Source organism: Eptatretus burgeri, chromosome 3, assembly GCF_056783735.1.
Source record: "Eptatretus burgeri isolate ZD-2024b chromosome 3, Ebu_testis_v1, whole genome shotgun sequence".
NCBI classification, from domain to species: domain Eukaryota; kingdom Metazoa; phylum Chordata; class Myxini; order Myxiniformes; family Myxinidae; genus Eptatretus; species Eptatretus burgeri.
This window is the reverse complement of record NC_140963.1, coordinates 34,197,338-34,217,694: the sequence shown is the minus strand read 5'-3', so window position 1 is coordinate 34,217,694 and position 20,357 is coordinate 34,197,338. Positions and strand designations below refer to the sequence as shown.

Below are 20,357 nucleotides of genomic sequence, written 5' to 3'. Positions count from 1 at the left end.
ATTTAGTTATTTTTTCTCTCGTCTAAGGCTCATGGAAGAGCTGCAACAAAAATCATACATACAAATGACACCAGGCATGACTTCAGATAAACTTGTGGATATCTTGCTCATGCGACTGAGCTGCAGATGTCTTTAAAATACTTCCGAGCATTTGTTCACTCTTGCACTGCCCTCTTCTTCGCCGTTTTGATGTTTTAATTTAACCCTCTGAGTTATTTTTGCAGTGTAATTTAAGTAGGTACATAAAATCGACTTTTTATCGTCGTTTGTGGTGTTTCAAATGTCTGCTTTATTGTTACAGTAGAGTCGTCGTCGTTGTATTATTTTAAGAATTTGTTATTTCTTGCCGCAACATGTTGTTGCACACCCCCTGGTGGTTGTAGACGAAGTTTGACTATACAAGCCAGAAATAATTTTGTTGCTGAAACCAGTGTTGATGCTCGGGCGGGGGGCGGGGGGGGGGAGGTGTAATTTTCAGGCCTCTGAATGAAATGCTGCAAACGGGACCTCAATAATCCGAATGGCTGAGAAAACTCCGCTCTTCGGTTTCCTTGGCAGGAATGCAAGGAAGACAAAAATAGGATACCGAAGTAAAAGCCAACTGCATCTCAAAAAAAATATAATGATGTCAAGATCATCCACACATTGCTTTGGGTGAAGCATGTATGAGAAAGAGTAGTAAATTCCTGAAGTAAGGAGCACTGGCCTGGGTACGAATCTCGGCCCAACTATAACGTATTATAGTGTCGTTTCACATGTAGGGAGAGGTATCCAGGTGCACACCTTCAATTGGATGGACGTTAAACTGGGTATCCCATCTTCTAGCATTAGTTGGTCAATGTTAATGATTGCATGGTGTCTTTTCCAAAGTGTAGGGCTGATCACTGGAGACCTAAATAAATTAAATTCCTGTGGCTGTGTCCTCAATTGAGTGTCTTGCATCGGAGTGGTGACACAGCCAAAGGGCTGAACAATGGCAGAAGCATGCGTGTGTGCATGCGTGCACACACACTTCATTGAAAAGAATATCTGAGGATTTTTTTTGGAGTTTAACCAGTAATGGGTTAGTGGAGTAAGCAAGTGCAGGTCGTGGCCAAATATATGGAAACGCCAATGAAAGTTACTTAATAGGGCGTTGGGCTACGATGTGTGGCTATTACAGCCTGTATGTGCCGTGGCATCGAGTCCACCAGCGTCGACTACTGCAGGACGGATGTGGCACTATTCTTCCTCGAGGAAGTCTATCAACTCACACCTGTTGGTTGGAGGTGGAAAATGCTGTCTCGGTCATCATTTCTGAATATCCCACAAATGCTCGATTTGATTCAGATCTGCTGACTGAGAAGGCCATGACGTATGTATAACATCATCAAGCCATTGGGTGACCACACTTGTTCTGTGGATGGGGGCATTTGAGGGGGGGGCTCTCCCCTTGCCGCCATGCTCACCATAATTATTGGCAACCAGACCTGTGCAGCATTTTTAAACATGACCCGAAGCATGCTGTGATGTTATTTGCTTAATTAACACATGGACCACACCTGTGTGGAAGCCGTTGCTTGGCGTCCCTCATTTACGCAGGTGTTTTCTTTTTATTTTTTTGCCTTTTTTTTTTTTTGAATACCTTATTGAGGCTCGAATGAGAGCTAACACACAAAGTACAGCAAGGGGATCAGAGACAAGAGGGGCGGGAGTCTCTTGCTTGAGACAAGAGGGGCGGGAGTGGGAAGGACAAAACGGTGGTGAACAGAGGCATTAGGAGATCTGTGGAAGGGATGGGGTGGGGAACAGGGGTATACAAGATGGACATTACAGGGACTTTCAGGAAGGAAAGCAGGGAATTTGAAGGAGGTGGGTTTGGGATGGATTAACGGGGGTAGAAAATATCGAGGATTTGGATAGGGGACGATAAGAGGTGGTGGTGAACAGCTGTTTTGAAGGCTGGAGGGAAGAATGGGATTGAACAGAGTGAGGGAGTTTATTCCAAAGGTGGGGGGAAAGAGGAATGAAAGAGTGAAGGTGAGCAGTGATTCGTGATTTTTGTAGTTTTACCAGAAGGGGGTTGGTGGCGGACCTTGAGCGCTCTGCGGAAATATGGTGGGGACAAATCGCAGACGCAGCAGGAGGGGCGAGACCGGAGAGGAGACTGTGGAAGACAAAAGGACCACCGACCTGCATGCGGTGAGAGAGTGAGAGGCCCAAAGACTCAGCCTCATCGTGGGAGAAACCAATGATCCAAGATGCCTTGGTTTCCACAGCATGAAGCCGAGAAAGGTGGGATGCAGGAGCACCAGCCCAGAGGGGAGAGCAGTACTTCATCAGGCTGCGAACGAAAGCTTTGTATGTGGTCAGGAGCTCAAGTGGGCCGAGGAAGGACTTTGCACGACGGAGGATTCCCAGTTGGTGACTGGCTTTGGAGGCCAGGTTGGAAATGTGGCTTTCCCAGGAAAGATCATGGCAGATAGTGAGACCCAGAAGCCTCAAAAAAAGGACTTCTTCCAGAGGATTGTTGAGAAAGTGGATTGGAGGAGGGCGGAGGGTGGGGGGGGGGTTGCCAAATTGGGGGAGGGTTCGGAGTGACATAGTGAGAGTGTGAGTGAGTGTAATATGTACATGACCTGTACATATTAGAGCTGGAGAGGGCCAGAAGGAGCTGGATTGCAGGATAGGTGTAAAAAACAGAGGTCATAGACCTTTCTGCAATGTGAGAGCAACAGACCTTGTGCTTCAGCCTCATTGGAGGCTATTTCATTAATGTCGAGAGCTATAGATTCTGCAGGATCCAGGAGAGGCAGATATATCGTTAACCTGACGTTTTTCAGGATAAGTTGATGCAAGTTTTGTTGTATATACAACTTGAAAGATGTCTTATAACAAACCTAGTACTGTACTGTATTGCATTTTGGTGTTTGACCTGTGGACCATTCCTTATCCACCCTCATAATCGGAGAGGGACTCAGCTGTGGATACTTGGAGGGTTGCAGTGTTTGTAAGCACTCGTGGCATCTGGGTATGGTATTTGCAATTTCCATTAGATATTGAAGGAGAATGATTTTTAATTTTTTTTGAATATCCATTCAAATGCTCTGGAAGAGATTCAGGAATTTTGATTGCTCTTTTTTATGTCCTGTCGAATTCTTTCACCATGGTGTTGGCAGCTTTAGGCAATGTTAATTAGCTATGGCTCCACACAAACTCCATGCACAAGTCTGGCCTTGGCAGGAATAGCACTTGGCATTGCCCTTTTCACTTGGGTTTTTCCACTGGCTGATTCCTGAACTTGGTGGTTACTGGGCAGGCTTTAGCAACCTCACATGCCCCATTGAGTGTGAGGAATGGAGAGAATGTTTCCTCTGCTCCCACTCATTCCACCAAGTCACCTCCCCCACACCTTCTTCCAGGCAATACCCCACCCTTTTCCCTCTTGGAAATTTGTGTTTTCCATGTCGGTAAATAATCCATCAAGGTTCAAAAGCATGTGGCAGATGGGCTAAACAGATGGCTGATTAGCCAGATAGCTTTGATGTTATGAATGGTTTCCTTCTCCCCCAGGGCCCAACAATACTGCACGTATTTGTTTTCTGATTGCCATTGATTCATTTTGTGCCTAGGATCCTTGATCCATTTGAAATTGTGAGATAATTTGCTCAAAGATAATTTTGCATAAGTGTGTGGCATGTCGTAAAATTCTGACTCGTGAACTAAAATGTGAGAAATTTGTCCTCCACCCTCATCGCTGCTGCTGCTGTTGCAAAGACCGAGATGGATGAAATTGCTTGATAGTTAATTGAGCTGAAGGATTTTCAAATGGATTTTTCTGTGAGCCTTGTTCATCCACAGAGTTGGAAGCAGCCTTTGGGAATTAGCCAAGTGTATTCATAGTTACTGTTTTTGAGAACGGCGTAGTGGGACCTCAAATCCCATAAATATGAGTTCCTTACAAGGAACTTTAACTCGGGAGGAGGCCGTTTTTCACTGGCAAGGACTGGGAGACCTGTAAGGATAGAGGGAACAATGAATGTAGCCAAATACAAGCAAATTCTTGAGAACCTGCTTTAGAGTGCAAAATAGACTGTGCTGAAGATTTAAGTTCCAACAGGACAATGAATCCCAGCATCCTTCCAAAGCAACACTGGAATGGATTCAGAACAATAACATGCATAAAAGTCCTTGAGTGGCCCAGCCAAAGCCCAGACTTGAATCCCATTGAGAATCTGTTGAAAGACTTGAAGATTGCTGTTCACCGATGCTCCGCATAAACTTGACAGCTTGAGCAAATCTGCAAGGAAGAATTGGAGAAAATCCCCAAATCCAGATGTGCAAAGCTGATACAAACATACCCAAGAAGACTCGAAGCTGTAATCGCTGCTGAAGGCGTTTCTATGATGTATTGACTCTGGGGGCTGAATACTTATGTAAATTAGATATTTCTGAATTTCATTTTTGATGAATTTATAAAAATTTTGAAAAACATGTTTTCACTTTGTCATTCTGGGATATTTTGTGTAGATCGGTGACAAAAAATTGAACTCTAATCCATTTTAAATTCAGGCTGTAACACAAAATGTGAAAAAGTCGAGGGGTGTGAATACTTTCTGAAGGCACTATTTACTGTGTTTCGTAAATTAAGGGATGGGTATACTCAGTGGTACAAGCAAATCAATATAGAACTTGGAAACTATCAGAACAATAACATGCATAAAAGTCCTTGAGTGGCCCAGCCAAAGCCCAGACAATGCCATAATTACTCGAGTTTGAACTGAATAAGTGTTTGAAAAGTTGATTCTTTGAACCTTCCTTTTCTGCCCGCAGCCTGCAACTCCTCCTCCTGATTATAACCAGGGACTATTGGACCCTGGTGTTCCTGAAGGCTGGCGAGAAGAAAAGGATGAGCATGGGGAAATGACCTTTACCCACCCAACGAGTCCAAACACTGTGAGTATACCCAGCCCTCAATTATGTACAAATGACATGCAGATGTCGTTTTCAGCTCACCTGGACTTTTTTCAGGTGAGCTTATGCAATGAGTGTGTGACTGACTGACTCACTCATTCAGTCAGTCCTGAAACACTTCAGTCGTTATCGCTTGAACCAAACACACAATTTTGATGAAACGTGGCCACAAGCTTCATATCTGATGCCTAACGAATGTGTATTGACTGGATCAAAATCTGCACTCATTAAGGGGGTCGACAGGGGGAGGGAGGTGGGTTTGACTCCCCCCCCCAAAAAAAAGTATTTGCTCTTCTCCAACACCACACACACACAATTTTGATTAAACTTGACCACAACCTTCATCACCAGTGATGTACCAAAGTGTATCAACCGCATCAAGATCTGCGTTCATTAAGTGGGTCTATGGAGGGGTTTTGACTCCCCAAAATAGGTAGTTGCTGTGTCTCGTCAGAAACTACACACACAATTTCGATGAAACTTGACCACAACATTCATCACCCGTGATGGCCCAAAGTGTATCGACCACATCAAAATCTGTACCCATTATTGAGGTCTACTGGGGAGTGGTGGGGGGGGGGTGTTAACATCCCCCAAAATCGCTATTTGTTCTCTTCACCAAACTGCATACACAATTTTAATGAAACTTGACCACAACCTTCATCACCCTTGATGTACCTAAGTTTGTTTATGGCATCAAAAAATTCAGGGTCTAAGATCAGGTCTGCATGGGGTTTCAGTGACTGTTGCTCCTGATCCAGGTGAGCTTCAGGAGAGACAGTCCTATTTTTGTATTCACCTCATGTTGTGCTGATGATTCTAGCATCGACTAGAAAATTTCCGAGTTGTTTAACTTCACCTTATGTTGGCGTTTTTGCCCCTCCACACCCCTCCACACCCCTCACCCCCTTCTATCGTTGTTTATAATTTTCACCTGCACTCATTTCTCCATTTTATGCTCAAGAAGAATGCTAATTTACATGAGTTGAATAGGAAGGATTGTAGCATCATATTGCTGTGATATACAAGGGGAATTTGGTAGTAGAAACTGGAGAAGTACTTTAAATACAAATGACCTTAATTGTTTGCATTCAACCCCAGATGTTCTGACCCTCCTTTCCCTCACCCCACCATCTCAGACCTGTTTTTCTTGTAATCCATTACTTATTGACATTATTCAATAGAAGATTTGCATTCAGTATTTTACCCACAATATCTTTTTGAGGCTTGGAGAATTGCCTTTGTCAGTCCAGTTATTTTTTTTTCCAGCCCTTCAGTTTCCCCATTTACTGCTATCTTTTATTCTTCTTCTTCTTATTATTCTTCTTCTTCCTTTCAATATACTAATCTGTAATGATTTTTTTTTTTTTAGTGGAAAAAATCCTCAGATCCTCAAGGCAAGGTTTATTATTACACCACCAAAGGGGATAGTGCCTGGAGTCTGCCACAGGTAAACATAGGATGCTGAGTGATAATGTTGAGCAAATATGTATTTGTCTCTGCTACTGTCTGCTGTCCTTTTGTGTAATCCTCTGATGGACTTTGCTATAATTGTCAAAGCTTGCTAAAGGTGAGAGGTGAATAATGGGGCGTTGCCCCCCAAAATAGGTATTTGCTCTTCTCTTGGAAACTACACACACAATTGCGATGAAACTTTACCACAACTTTAATCACCTGTGATTTTCCAAAGTTTGTTCATGGCATTAAACAATCGGGTCCGAAACATTGATTCAATGGTATATTTTGCTGATTCTGTCCAACATTGATTTCCTCCTGCCCACGGGTATTGCACCTATTTTATTTACATATATATTTTATATATGTATGTATATGTATATATATATATATGTATATATATATATATATATATATATATATATATATATATATATATATATATATATATATGTGTGTATATATATATATAATATATATATATATATATGTATATATATATATATATATATATATATATATCCATATATATATATATATATATATATATATATATATATATATATATATATATATATATATATATATATATATATATATATATATATTGTTACGGCTGTGGAAATTTGCAGAACACCAAAAAGGTTCCATAGTTCAGTCAGATCGATAAGTCTGTGTTCAGTCAGATTTCCCCACCGTTGTTTAATGGGAATTATTCGTGTCACAGGGCTGTGATTCTTTGAGATAGTGTTTTTCTTTTTCTATCGTTATTTTGAACCAACCACATCTCCACCACCATTACAACAAACAACATAGCTCCCCTTAACCACAACACCAACCACGCCACAACCACAATCACCTCAACCGCCAACCACCTAACCAAATTCGCCGCTACGCCAGCTATCAATTCCCTTCTTCTCCATGGACACATTACAACCATCTCTCCGCATTCATTCAATACGCGAGCAAAAGGAAACCCAAGGAACTTCGATGGCGGGCGCAATTTTCCCGCCTAATATTCCCGTCTGTTTTCTCCGCACTTGGTGTGGGGGAGGGGCGAGGCAGATCGTTCACCATTGGTCGGTTCGTGAAATGAGGCGCTGGGAATGGAGGAACGCCCCTTTTCGGGAAGCTTCTCGCTGGAACTGGAAGGGGGCGGAGCAGAAAACGGGGAGGAGCAAGGGGTTGGACCCCAGGGGATATAAGGGCGTGCAGGACGCCAGGTCTCGGAGCTCGTGTGTTCTTGTCGACTGGCAGCTAGGAGTTCGTGTGATTTATTTTTTTTTCTTCGTGCGTGGTTTTCTTCGTGGTGGCTGCTCGTCGAGCTCGTGAGCTCGTGTTCTCTCGTCGACTGGCAGCTAGCAGCTCGTGTGTTTTTGTCGTCGAGCCTTTTCTGGTCGGGTGATTGCTGCTGCTTCGTGGTGGTTTGAGCTCCGGGTGCCTTCCCTCTGGGTGCCAAGTCGTGGGGGTTGTGTGCGGTGGTCCAGGGTCGAGGCGCGCACGAGAGGAGAGTGCCGGAGAGAGCTCGCCGACTGTCGCACCACGAGGGTGCAGGTAACCAGCGTCGGTCTCGTGGGACCCATTCGGTCAGCCAAGTCCCATGCCATAAAGGCCCACGGGCCCAGTCTGACTCCCCTGTCTGTGAGGGTGGTCTTTTCTTTTCTTTTGAGTGCATGTTGTGGTGCCGTGTCCATAAGTAAAACTGTAAAGTGACTGTACATTAATAATAATAATAATAACATTCGGTTGTAATGCTTTTGCTTTGTCTGTATACGTGATTGCTTTTGTCTCTTTGCATACGTGTATGATTATTTCATTGCCTTGCCTGCATACGTGTTGTGTGTAAATTATAAATAAATGTGCTTTGTTGAAATGTACCCCGTTTGTTGCGTCTTCTTCCTATTGGAAATGCCATCTTGCATCGCGGAATAAATAGTTGGGTTTTAAATACCCGTTCAATAGAATCGGATCCGGCGAGGTCGGCGATAATACCCGCTCGGTTATTACTGCATAACGGAACGGACCACTTAAGCGGTTCATGTCCCAAGCCGACCTGCGTCGCGGTACGGTCTCCCGGTTAGCTATCCGCGCAGGTACTTAGGTATATCGAGATTCGGCGATTGACCCTATCCTGCGCGGGTAGAAAATTGGCTAGGCCGTTGTGGGGTTGAAGACCCACCCGTGACAGGGTTCTGGCGTTGCTCCGGAAAGTCAGGACTGAATCGTCCGTCCGGTGGGGGACGCGGTTGCGATTAGAGAAACGCGGCCGATCGCATGCCGGCGGGCTCGAATTCGTAACAATATATATATATATATATATATATATATATATATATATATATATATATATATATATATATATATATATATATATATATAAAAATATTGTTACGGCTGTGGAAATTCGCAATACACCATAAAGGGTCCTTAGATCAGTTATGATGATAAGCAATTGTGTAGTTAGATTTCCCCACCGTTGTTTAAAGGGAATTTCCGTGTTCACCGGGCTGCAATCCTTTGAGTTCGCCGTTTTTCTTTCCTCTGTCATTATTTTGGACCAATAATCCCCCAACAACTCAAACACCGCCACCTTCGCCTCTTTACCTCCACAACTCCATCCTGCAAACATCGCTTCACCGCCATTCTCAAACGACGCCCGCCAACAACTCGAACACCACCACCTTCGCCTCTCTACCTCCACAACTCCACCCCGCAAACATCGCTTCACTGTCATTCTCAAATGACGCCCGCCAACAACCAAACTCCCACCACCTCCGCCTTTCTACCAAACTTCGTTCCATGGGCTGTGAATGCGTTCCGTTCGCCTCAAAATGCGGATCAGGAATGCTGCGCGCCCCCTTTTCATCCGTCCAATGACCGAGCATCGGGTAGTGTAGCCCCGCCTCTGAACCCGCTGTGAATGCGTTCCTTTCGCCCCGAAAAGCGGATCAGGAATGCTTCACGCCCCCTTCTCATCCGCCCAATGACTGAGCATCGGGTAGTATAGCCCCGCCTCCGAACCCGCTGTGATCCAGAAATTTACATATATGCCCCTCCCCCGGGCTATATAGGCACGAGCACGGTGCAGCTCGGGGCGGGAAGTCAAGGTGCGCAGTACGTCGGCGGGAAGTCAAGTGGAAGTCAAGGTGCGCAGTACGGCGGTGGAAGTCAAGTGGAAGTTAAGGTGCGTAGTACGTCGGCAGAGAACCAAGTGGGAGCAGTGGAGTGGCAGCGGCGGAGTGTCGGCAGAAGAAGTCAAGTCTGCAGTGTCGGCGGGGCAGTCAAGTCGGAAGACGGAGCTCGAAGCCGACGGGAAAGGTAGACGGGGAGCGCTGGAGAGAGCTCGCCGACCACACCAGGGGCACGAAGCCAGGCGCAGCTACGCTGACATTGCGGCTTGCCCGCCATCGTGCCACGAGGGTGCGGGTAGGACCCTTCGGTCTCGTGGACCTGGCCGCTCATCCAGGTTCCACGCGCATTAGGCCCACGGGCCCAGTCTGACTCCCTTGCCTTTGAAGGGGTCTTTCCTTTGCTTTTGTGTGAATGCGTGTTGTGGCGCCGTGTCTTCTAAAGTAGAAACTGTTTAAGTGCATGTGAATAAACCTTTGCTTGTAGTCGGTTGTAATTCTTGCTTTCATTGCCTTGCTTGTAAATTGCATTCGTACTGTATGGCTGTGAATACGTGCTTGCCTTGTCTGAGTGTGGAATAAATGTACTTGTCGAACTGTTTCCCGTTTCGTTGCGTCCTTTTCTTTGTTTGAAAGTTCCATCTTGCGTCACGGAAGGAATTGGTAGGAGGGGTGTAAGCACCTGGTAAATAATCACGTCCGTCGGGGCCGGCGATAATACCGCTCGGTTATCACTGAAGCACGGAACGGACCGCTTAAGCGGTTCGTGTCCTAGGCCGGCCAGCGGCGAGGTACGATCGCCCGGTTAACTTCCCGCGCAGGTACTTAGGTAGGTCGAATTTGGCGAACAACCCTATCCTGCGTGGGAGGCCGATTGGCACGATTGTGGTGTGGTCGAAAGGCCCACCCGTGACTAGCTCCTGGCGGTAGTTCCAAGGAGGGTCACGACAGAATTGTCCGTTCCGGTGGGCGACGCGGTCGCGATTTGAGTTACGTGGCCGATCGCCCGCCAGTGGGCGTAAATTCGTCACAATATATTGTTACGTTTGAGGGGGGGGTATGCATTCAAAGGGTAATTAGGATGTGTAATTAGGTATGCCATGCTGTTCGAGTGTACCAGGATCTCGATGTAATCAGTAGCAATTCAGTGGTGATAAGTTGTCAAGTAAATGTCCATTTCTTCAAGGGGGAAATGATAATTGTCACGTAATTAGATAGGGATATGGGATACGGTAAGTGTGTCTGCGTAAACCCCTTTTAGTATTCCCTAGAGGCTTGCCGTGACGTCACAGGACAGTGCTGCGGATGGCTCCGCCCCGTGATCACGATTGGCGGAAGGTGACGGCGGAGGGCGAATAAACGGCTCGATTGGAAGTGACGAGGACTCGAGGATAAAAAGGCTCTGTTCGGGGAAAAGGCGAAGAGGAAGAAGATCGGGACAGAAAAACTGTTCTGGTGGAGGCTGTTGTGCTGGGAGCGTGCGGTGTTGCCCTGATTCGATCCTGGTTTTCATCGTGTCTCGAGGCCTTGCTGTGCTTCGTGCCTCAGCTCGGTTGGCTCTGGGGTTCTGCTGGCTCTGAGTACGGGGTCGAACAGCGGGCGGACCTGCCTCCCTCTCCTGCTCGCAACTTGGTGCCAGAACTGGTTCCCTGGCGGTTGTGAGCGGACTTGCGCCGACACCAGGAGGTCGACAGCACCACGGTGTCTCCTGCACAAGACGAGCGCAACGCCAGCTCGTCCAACGCCAATCCAGGGACTGTTGCGTTTACGCCACGGGCCAGCCTGACCACCAGGACCAGCTACGTTTTGTGTGTGTGTGTGTGTGTGTGTGTGTGTGTGTGTGTGTGTGTGTGTGTGTGTGTGTGTGTGTGTGTGTGTGTGTGTGTGTGTGTGTGTGTGTGTGTGTGTGTGTGTGTGTGTGTGTGTGTGTGTGTGTGTGTGTGTGTGTGTGTGTGTACCTGGCACCTTAGAGGGTTTGAGATTGGTATATCCATTAGAATTGTTTGTGTTTTCCCCACGCCCGAACCCACACCACCATCCCGTCGAATCGCCCCGGATCCCTCTTCTTGCCGAGTCTTGTTATTTCTGGTTAGAGAAATAAACGTTATCAACTCGGTGAAAAGCGACTCGTGCCACCTCCCTCGTCCCGTTTGCGGTAGAGCGATTAAAACCACCATCTTTGGGTTATAAATAAATAAACCGCCTCCATCGTTTCGGCTCATTCTACGTTGGCGGGACTGTTCAAGTCCCGTGAACGTCACAAAATATATATATATATATATAGTTATTTATATATATATATAGTTATTTATATATATATATAGTTATTTATATATATATATATATAGTTATTTATATATATATATATATATATATATATATATATATATATATATATATATATATATATATATATAGTTATTTATATATATATATAGTTATTTATATAGTTATTTATATATATATATAGTTATTTATATAGTTATTTATATATATATATAGTTATTTATATAGTTATTTATATATATATATATATATATATATATAGTTATTTATATAGTTATTTATATAGTTATTTATATATATAGTTATTTATATAGTTATTTATATAGTTATTTATATATATATATATATATATAGTTATTTATATTTATATATATACATATATATATATATATAGTTATTTATATATATATATATATATATATATAGTTATTTATATATATATATAGTTATATATATATATATAGTTATTTATATATATATATAGTTATATATATATATAGTTATTTATATATATATATATATATATATATATATATATATATATATATATATATATATATATATAAAGCCTGGTGTTGGCGGAGTGGTTAGGGCAGCGGCTTGGGATCCAAAAGGTGCTGAGTTCAAGCCCCGTTGGGCCACTGAATTAATACACCAGGGGGTTGACTCAGCCTGTCATCCTTCCGAGGTCGGCGAAATGAGTACCAGTATACTGGGCCGGTGTATACCCCGGTTAAAATAGGTGTACCATATCCCTGTGTCGTAAGAGGCGACCAGGGTTGCGTCAGGAAGGGCATCCGGCGTAAAACATGTGCCAAATCACTATGCGGATCATACGGATGATCCGCTGTGGCGACCCTGAAAGGGAGCAGCTGAAAGAAGAAGATATATATATATATATATATATATATATATATATATATATATATATATATATATATATATATATATATATATATACACATACACACATATCCATCCAGTGAACTTTCATGGTCTGATTGGTCAGTTGATCCTGATGTTGAGGTGTGGATAAGTTGCAAGTGTTGGTGGTTGCTTTTTTAGCCATTATTGCGAAGGAGCTCTGATTGGGCTTAATTTTCTTGGAAATTTAATGATTGATGATAGTACAAAACAAAAAAAACGCGTACCGTATTTTTTAGACCTCTAGAAAAAAATTTCCCCTGGAAGTCTGGGTCTCACTCAACTTGTACTCAGAATCAACATATCTATGATTTAAGATATTAAATTGCAAAAAAAAAAAATGCAGTGATATTTTCTGAAATAAATTGCATAATCGTTGATTTAAGACACTCCACAGAAATCATTGCCTGGAACATTTTCCGATTGGGTGAGCAAATGAATGTTAATCACTCACTGACGCATGCAAAATTATCCAATCGATAACGAGCACACGCTCACCAATTACATTGGATCAATCACTTTCAGTCCTAATTGTATGTATCCATCCTTACTACGTCATATCAAAATGCCTCCCAGAAAGTCACAAGTCATACACTGCAGTTTGATGTTGAAAGTTGTCATGTTTGCTGGGGAAAGTGGTGGAATTATGGCTGTGCACAGGAAAAGTGTTGTCAGTGGGAAATATAGCCTGTTTTATACGATCTGTACCTCTATATATGATAACAAAGATGTTGAAAAACTATTTACATTTCTTATTTATCCAAAAGGTCATCCTCGAAAGTAATTCAAAAATGTGCACAATGCAGCTCATTAATATTCATGACCCTGGAAGTACCGTAGGCAGTGATGTGTTATGATTGTCAGGGAGGAATTAACACCTCTCTTCTTCTGACAGTTTTGCTGACTAATGTAGTTGATCTCGTGTCTTCTTATACTCTAAAACAGCTTATCGATAAATGAAGGAAAGAAAAATGGGGAAATTTGTCAATTCGACTTCCACATCGACTTGCACACAAAAAATAGTGTCTTCTTGCAATATTTCGTAAAGTGCTTCTACAAATTTGGTCATGAAGTTGGTTTGTTGATCAGCATTTTCACAATGTTCCAAGGTTTGGTCATTTAAAAAATTTCCATCAGTTCTGCCTTTTTAACACAAGATTGTCAATGCATTTTTATTTTTTGTTTGTATAAACTGCATGTTCCATGATGTTTGAAATGTCACAAAGTCCCCTTTGCAGTCAAAACTTGCAATCACCTTACCCAAATATGAGTACTTGTCCTTTGAAGATGGACAGTTCTGTTCGCCACAATTACTTGGGCAAGCGAGCTGACAGGATGGTCGAGAGGTTAGAGCTACGCACACTCACCTCTCTCAGCAAAACCACCTGGGTTTGAATCCTGGCCCAACTATAAACTGTCGTCCCGATGTTTCACAGGCAGGATGATTCATCAGTGTTTACCGTCCCGCTGATGGACATTAAATGGGAGTCCCGTCTGCCAGCTATTATTGGTGGATGTTGAAGATCCCTTGGTGTCTTCAGCAAAGAGTAGGCAAGCTATTGCTGGCACCATGGCTAAATTACAAATTCCTGCCCTTACCAACAGAGGGTTGTGCATTTGCTGCACAGTCGTTCCCTCAGCCAATGATGCTACCAAACAGCCTTGTGCTGCATACAAACAAAGAAGGCTTGGGTACATCTTCTTTTTCCACTTTTCTTTTTAGAGACATTATTTCAACGATTGAATGAATTTTTTTTGTGGTGGACATTTGTATTAGCTCAAATAAGCAGTTTCTTGACTTCAGGGTTCATTATTAGATGGTCATGTATTATTCTCAACTTTTGTCCCCAAGGTGACTTCCTCAAGCTCGACTCTGTCCAAGAGTGTGGAAAATGTATCAGGTACAGAAACCTCGAGCATCAAAACTTCAGGCAGTGATTCATCTTGCATTGACCAGTCTGGTCGTGCCTTTCCCACATCGTCATCACGAATGCCTTTGGTGGGAAGCTCTGTCAATCCTTCATCACTTGGATCTCCAGCTGCTTCTGCATCATTTTTGGAACCATTTGCTGGTGGTGGACCATCAAAATCCTCATGGCAAGTTCCGAGCAGCGTTGCCAAGGCAGAAATGGTGTTCGACAGAGATGGTAGTGTGATGATGGTGAATTGGCGCAAGAAAACCTCTGGACCTAATTCCCTCGACAGGGCAAGCCTTGCAAAGTCTGTGGCGATCCCTGACCTACCAAAGGTAAGCAAGCATTGGAAAAAAATTTATGTTTATGGTATTTTCATGAAATTAAAAGGAATTGTTTCTCTGTCTGTCTCTTTCTCTGTCTGTCTCTTTCTCTGTCTGTCTCTTTCTCTGTCTGTCTCTTTCTCTGTCTGTCTCTTTCTCTGTCTGTCTCTTTCTCTGTCTGTCTCTTTCTCTGTCTGTCTCTTTCTCTGTCTGTCTACCTCTTTCTCTGTCTGTCTACCTCTTTCTCTGTCTGTCTCTTTCTCTTTTTGTCTCTTCCTCCGTCTGTCTCTTTCTCTGTCTGTCTCTTTCTCTGTCTGTCTTTTTCTCTGTCTGTCTACCTCTTTCTCTGTCTGTCTACCTCTTTCTCTGTCTGTCTACCTCTTTCTCTGTCTGTCTGCCTCTTTCTCTCTCTGTCTGTCTGCCTCTTTTTCTCTCTCTGTCTGTCTGCCTCTTTTTCTCTCTCTGTCTGTCTGCCTCTTTTTCTCTCTCTGTCTGTCTGCCTCTTTTTCTCTCTCTGTCTGTCTGCCTCTTTTTCTCTCTCTGTCTGTCTGCCTCTTTTTCTCTCTCTGTCTGTCTGCCTCTTTTTCTCTCTCTGTCTGTCTGCCTCTTTTTCTCTCTCTGTCTGTCTGCCTCTTTTTCTCTCTCTGTCTGTCTGCCTCTTTTTCTCTCTCTGTCTGTCTGCCTCTTTTTCTCTCTCTGTCTGTCTGCCTCTTTTTCTCTCTCTGTCTGTCTGCCTCTTTTTCTCTCTCTGTCTGTCTGCCTCTTTTTCTCTCTCTGTCTGTCTGCCTCTTTTTCTCTCTCTGTCTGTCTGCCTCTTTTTCTCTCTCTGTCTGTCTGCCTCTTTCTCTCTCTCTGTCTGTCTGCCTCTTTTTCTCTCTCTGTCTGTCTGCCTCTTTTTCTCTCTCTGTCTGTCTGCCTCTTTTTCTCTCTCTGTCTGTCTGCCTCTTTTTCTCTCTCTGTCTGTCTGCCTCTTTTTCTCTCTCTGTCTGTCTGCCTCTTTTTCTCTCTCTGTCTGTCTGCCTCTTTTTCTCTCTCTGTCTGTCTGCCTCTTTTTCTCTCTCTGTCTGTCTGCCTCTTTTTCTCTCTCTGTCTGTCTGCCTCTTTTTCTCTCTCTGTCTGTCTGCCTCTTTTTCTCTCTCTGTCTGTCTGCCTCTTTTTCTCTCTCTGTCTGTCTGCCTCTTTTTCTCTCTCTGTCTGTCTGCCTCTTTTTCTCTCTCTGTCTGTCTGCCTCTTTTTCTCTCTCTGTCTGTCTGCCTCTTTTTCTCTCTCTGTCTGTCTGCCTCTTTTTCTCTCTCTGTCTGTCTGCCTCTTTTTCTCTCTCTGTCTGTCTGCCTCTTTTTCTCTCTCTGTCTGTCTGCCTCTTTTTCTCTCTCTGTCTGTCTGCCTCTTTTTCTCTCTCTGTCTGTCTGCCTCTTTTTCTCTCTCTGTCTGTCTGCCTCTTTTTCTCTCTCTGTCTGTCTGCCTCTTTTTCTCTCTCTGTCTGTCTGCCTCTTTTTCTCTCTCTGTCTGTCTGCCTCTTTTTCTCTCTCTGTCTGTCTGCCTCTTTTTCTCTCTCTGTCTGTCTGCCTCTTTTTCTCTCTCTGTCTGTCTGCCTCTTTTTCTCTCTCTGTCTGTCTGCCTCTTTTTCTCTCTCTGTCTGTCTGCCTCTTTTTCTCTCTCTGTCTGTCTGCCTCTTTTTCTCTCTCTGTCTGTCTGCCTCTTTTTCTCTCTCTGTCTGTCTGCCTCTTTTTCTCTCTCTGTCTGTCTGCCTCTTTTTCTCTCTCTGTCTGTCTGCCTCTTTTTCTCTCTCTGTCTGTCTGCCTCTTTTTCTCTCTCTGTCTGTCTGCCTCTTTTTCTCTCTCTGTCTGTCTGCCTCTTTTTCTCTCTCTGTCTGTCTGCCTCTTTTTCTCTCTCTGTCTGTCTGCCTCTTTTTCTCTCTCTGTCTGTCTGCCTCTTTTTCTCTCTCTGTCTGTCTGCCTCTTTTTCTCTCTCTCTGTCTGTCTGCCTCTTTTTCTCTCTCTCTGTCTGTCTGCCTCTTTTTCTCTCTCTCTGTCTGTCTGCCTCTTTCTCTCTCTCTGTCTGTCTGCCTCTTTTTCTCTCTCTGTCTGTCTGTCTGCCTCTTTTTCTCTCTCTGTCTGTCTGTCTGCCTCTTTTTCTCTCTCTGTCTGTCTGTCTGCCTCTTTTTCTCTCTCTGTCTGTCTGTCTGCCTCTTTTTCTCTCTCTCTGTCTGTCTGCCTCTTTCTCTCTCTCTCTGTCTGTCTGCCTCTTTTTCTCTCTCTCTGTCTGTCTGCCTCTTTTCTCTCTCTCTGTCTGTCTGCCTCTTTTTCTCTCTCTGTCTGTCTGCCTCTTTTTCTCTCTCTGTCTGTCTGTCTGCCTCTTTTTCTCTCTCTGTCTGTCTGTCTGCCTCTTTCTGCTTCTTTCTCTCTCTCTGTCTGCCTCTTTTTCTCTCTCTGTCTGTCTGCCTCTTTCTCTCTCTCTGTCTGTCTGCCTCTTTCTCTCTCTCTGTCTGTCTGTCTGCCTCTTTCTCTCTCTCTGTCTGTCTGTCTGCCTCTTTTTCTCTCTCTGTCTGTCTGTCTGCCTCTTTCTCTCTCTCTGTCTGTCTGTCTGCCTCTTTCTCTCTCTCTGTCTGTCTGTCTGCCTCTTTCTCTCTCTCTGTCTGTCTGTCTGCCTCTTTCTCTCTCTCTGTCTGTCTGTCTGCCTCTTTCTCTCTCTCTGTCTGTCTGTCTGCCTCTTTTTCTCTCTCTGTCTGTCTGTCTGCCTCTTTTTCTCTCTCTGTCTGTCTGTCTGCCTCTTTTTCTCTCTCTGTCTGTCTGTCTGCCTCTTTTTCTCTCTCTGTCTGTCTGTCTGCCTCTTTTTCTCTCTCTGTCTGTCTGTCTGCCTCTTTTTCTCTCTCTGTCTGTCTGTCTGCCTCTTTTCTTCTCTCTGTCTGTCTGTCTGCCTCTTTTTCTCTCTCTGTCTGTCTGTCTGCCTCTTTTTCTCTCTCTGTCTGTCTGTCTGCCTCTTTTTCTCTCTCTGTCTGTCTGTCTGCCTCTTTTTCTCTCTCTGTCTGTCTGTCTGCCTCTTTTTCTCTCTCTGTCTGTCTGTCTGCCTCTTTTTCTCTCTCTGTCTGTCTGTCTGCCTCTTTTTCTCTCTCTGTCTGTCTGTCTGCCTCTTTTTCTCTCTCTGTCTGTCTGTCTGCCTCTTTTTCTCTCTCTGTCTGTCTGTCTGCCTCTTTTTCTCTCTCTGTCTGTCTGTCTGCCTCTTTTTCTCTCTCTGTCTGTCTGTCTGCCTCTTTTTCTCTCTCTGTCTGTCTGTCTGCCTCTTTTTCTCTCTCTGTCTGTCTGTCTGCCTCTTTTTCTCTCTCTGTCTGTCTGTCTGCCTCTTTTTCTCTCTCTGTCTGTCTGTCTGCCTCTTTTTCTCTCTCTGTCTGTCTGTCTGCCTCTTTTTCTCTCTCTGTCTGTCTGTCTGCCTCTTTTTCTCTCTCTGTCTGTCTGTCTGCCTCTTTTTCTCTGTCTGTCTGTCTGTCTGCCTCTTTCTTCATCCTCTTGTTGTGTTTTTCCACTGTTGGCATATTACTTCCTCGCCTGTCACCATGCTCCCCAATGAACCTTGCAAAAAAATTTTTAAATTTTTTTCCAATCTATATATTAATACTGAAGGACCAATTTTGTGCTCCTCCGAGCGTTCGCGTCACGTTTTTCTCGGTACTGTGACCTCGACTGAAAGAAACTTCGTACCTGTAAGAGTGCATCGCACATCATGCCAAAAGTCAACCTTCAACTCTGAAGCAGAATAAACATTTTTCGTTTTCCATTCGTTTACATGGCGATGTGTGACGTCGCCGCTGAGAGGCGTCAGGACGTCATGACATCATCGGTTATTCGCTGACGCCATTGCGTCCGTCGTCAGAACGTTACTGCTGAGAGGTGTAATTACTAATTCCACTCCTCAAATAGCGTCTGCAATGTAAAATCCTCTTCTGCACATGGTGACTACCTCAGAATGTGAATTTGACACAAAAAATGCAACAAGAAACATTGTACAGTAGACGCCGCTTTATAAATCCACCATGGGACCACGCCGTTTGGATTTATTAACCGGCTGGATTTATTAAGCGGAGAACCTATTTTCAGCCACCTACTGGATAGATAAGACAAAAAGCGAATGTCGTTAAACACTGCTTTGTGCTACAAAAACATTGATTTATCAAACGGTGACAAGGAGATTGTTCAAAAGAATCTCTCCAAGGTCGCTTGCTTGGGAGGGAAGGTTTTGCGCAAATGTTCCTTTATTGAATCCGTCACGTGGCGGAAATCGGGATGGGCAAAACCTGAGAGCTGCATCCCCTGTCCAATTTGGCGAGTGCCGTCCGCATCTCTGCCGCTGTTGGCATCGGCTCGGGTTCGTCGTCGCTTTCTTCCCTTGGCTATTGGGATTCGGGGTCGGAGGGATTCGAGCGGCGGCGGGATTCGAAGTCCGTCACCAGTTGCTGTTGTTGTTGGTTTTTTGTTTTTCACTCTGTGGCAGCACATACTACATCAAGCTTAGGTTGAGACCTCACACTTGCCAAGCAGGTGGATTTATTAAACGGCGGATTTCTCGATGTAAAATTCCATTCCAACTCATTTTGGTCACAATCAGTGGCTGGATTTTATAACCGTGGATTTATAAAGCGGCGTCTACTGTATCTTCTATCTTCTATCTATCTATCTTCTATATATTAATACTGAAGGACCAATTTTGTGCTCCTGCTCGCGGTCGCGTCATGTTTTTCTTGGTACTGTGACCTGGACTGAAAAACTTCGTTCCTGAAAGAGTGCATCGTACATAGTGGCAATAGTCAACTTTCAACGCTGAAGCAGAATAAACACTTTTTGTTGAGATGGGGGCGAGGAGTGGAGGCGGGGGCGGGGGATGAAGAGACGGGGGTGGGAGATGAAGAGACGCCGGTGGGGGAGGAAGAGACGGGAAAGGGGAGTGAACAGGCGGGGGGGAGCAAGGGAAGCAAATTTTTGGGCGGAGGTAAGCAAATTGGAAGCTGGAGACGGGAAAATGGGACGGAGTTGAGTGTGAGGGGGTGGGGGCCCGGGGGCAAGTGGGGTGGGGAATCCAGACGGGGGGTGGGGAGTGAAGAGGTGGGGCCGGGGTAATTACATTTTTGGGCACAGGTAAGCAAATTGAATGGGGGCATGGGCGGGGGGGGATGGGGGCATGGGCGGGGGATGAGTAGGCGGGGGCAAGCACACCCTGTCCAGTCCATGTCCCTCGAGTGTGTGTGAGCTGGTGAGGGTGGTTAAATGAATGGAATCCGTCTGTGACGGGGTTTCAGCTCGTCTATATATTAATACTGAAGGGCCAATTTTGTGCTCCTCCTCGCGGTCGCGTCATGTTTTTCTCGGTACTGTGACCTGGACTGA

General features: G+C 44.5%; 1 protein-coding gene across 5 annotated transcripts in view; it reads left to right on the top strand.

Annotated features, from left to right (window-relative positions):
• LOC147029654 (rho GTPase-activating protein 15-like) overlaps positions 1-20,357 on the top strand; it is a 223,255-nt gene that overhangs the window by 135,043 nt on the left and 67,855 nt on the right. For all 5 annotated transcript variants that reach the window (XM_085872866.1, XM_085872867.1, XM_085872864.1 and 2 more), the window contains 3 exons: positions 4,813-4,935; positions 6,326-6,403; positions 14,599-14,994. In XM_085872866.1, coding sequence (XP_085728992.1) covers positions 4,813-4,935; positions 6,326-6,403; positions 14,599-14,994 — 597 coding nt within the window. The remainder of the gene's footprint in view (positions 1-4,812; positions 4,936-6,325; positions 6,404-14,598; positions 14,995-20,357) is intronic.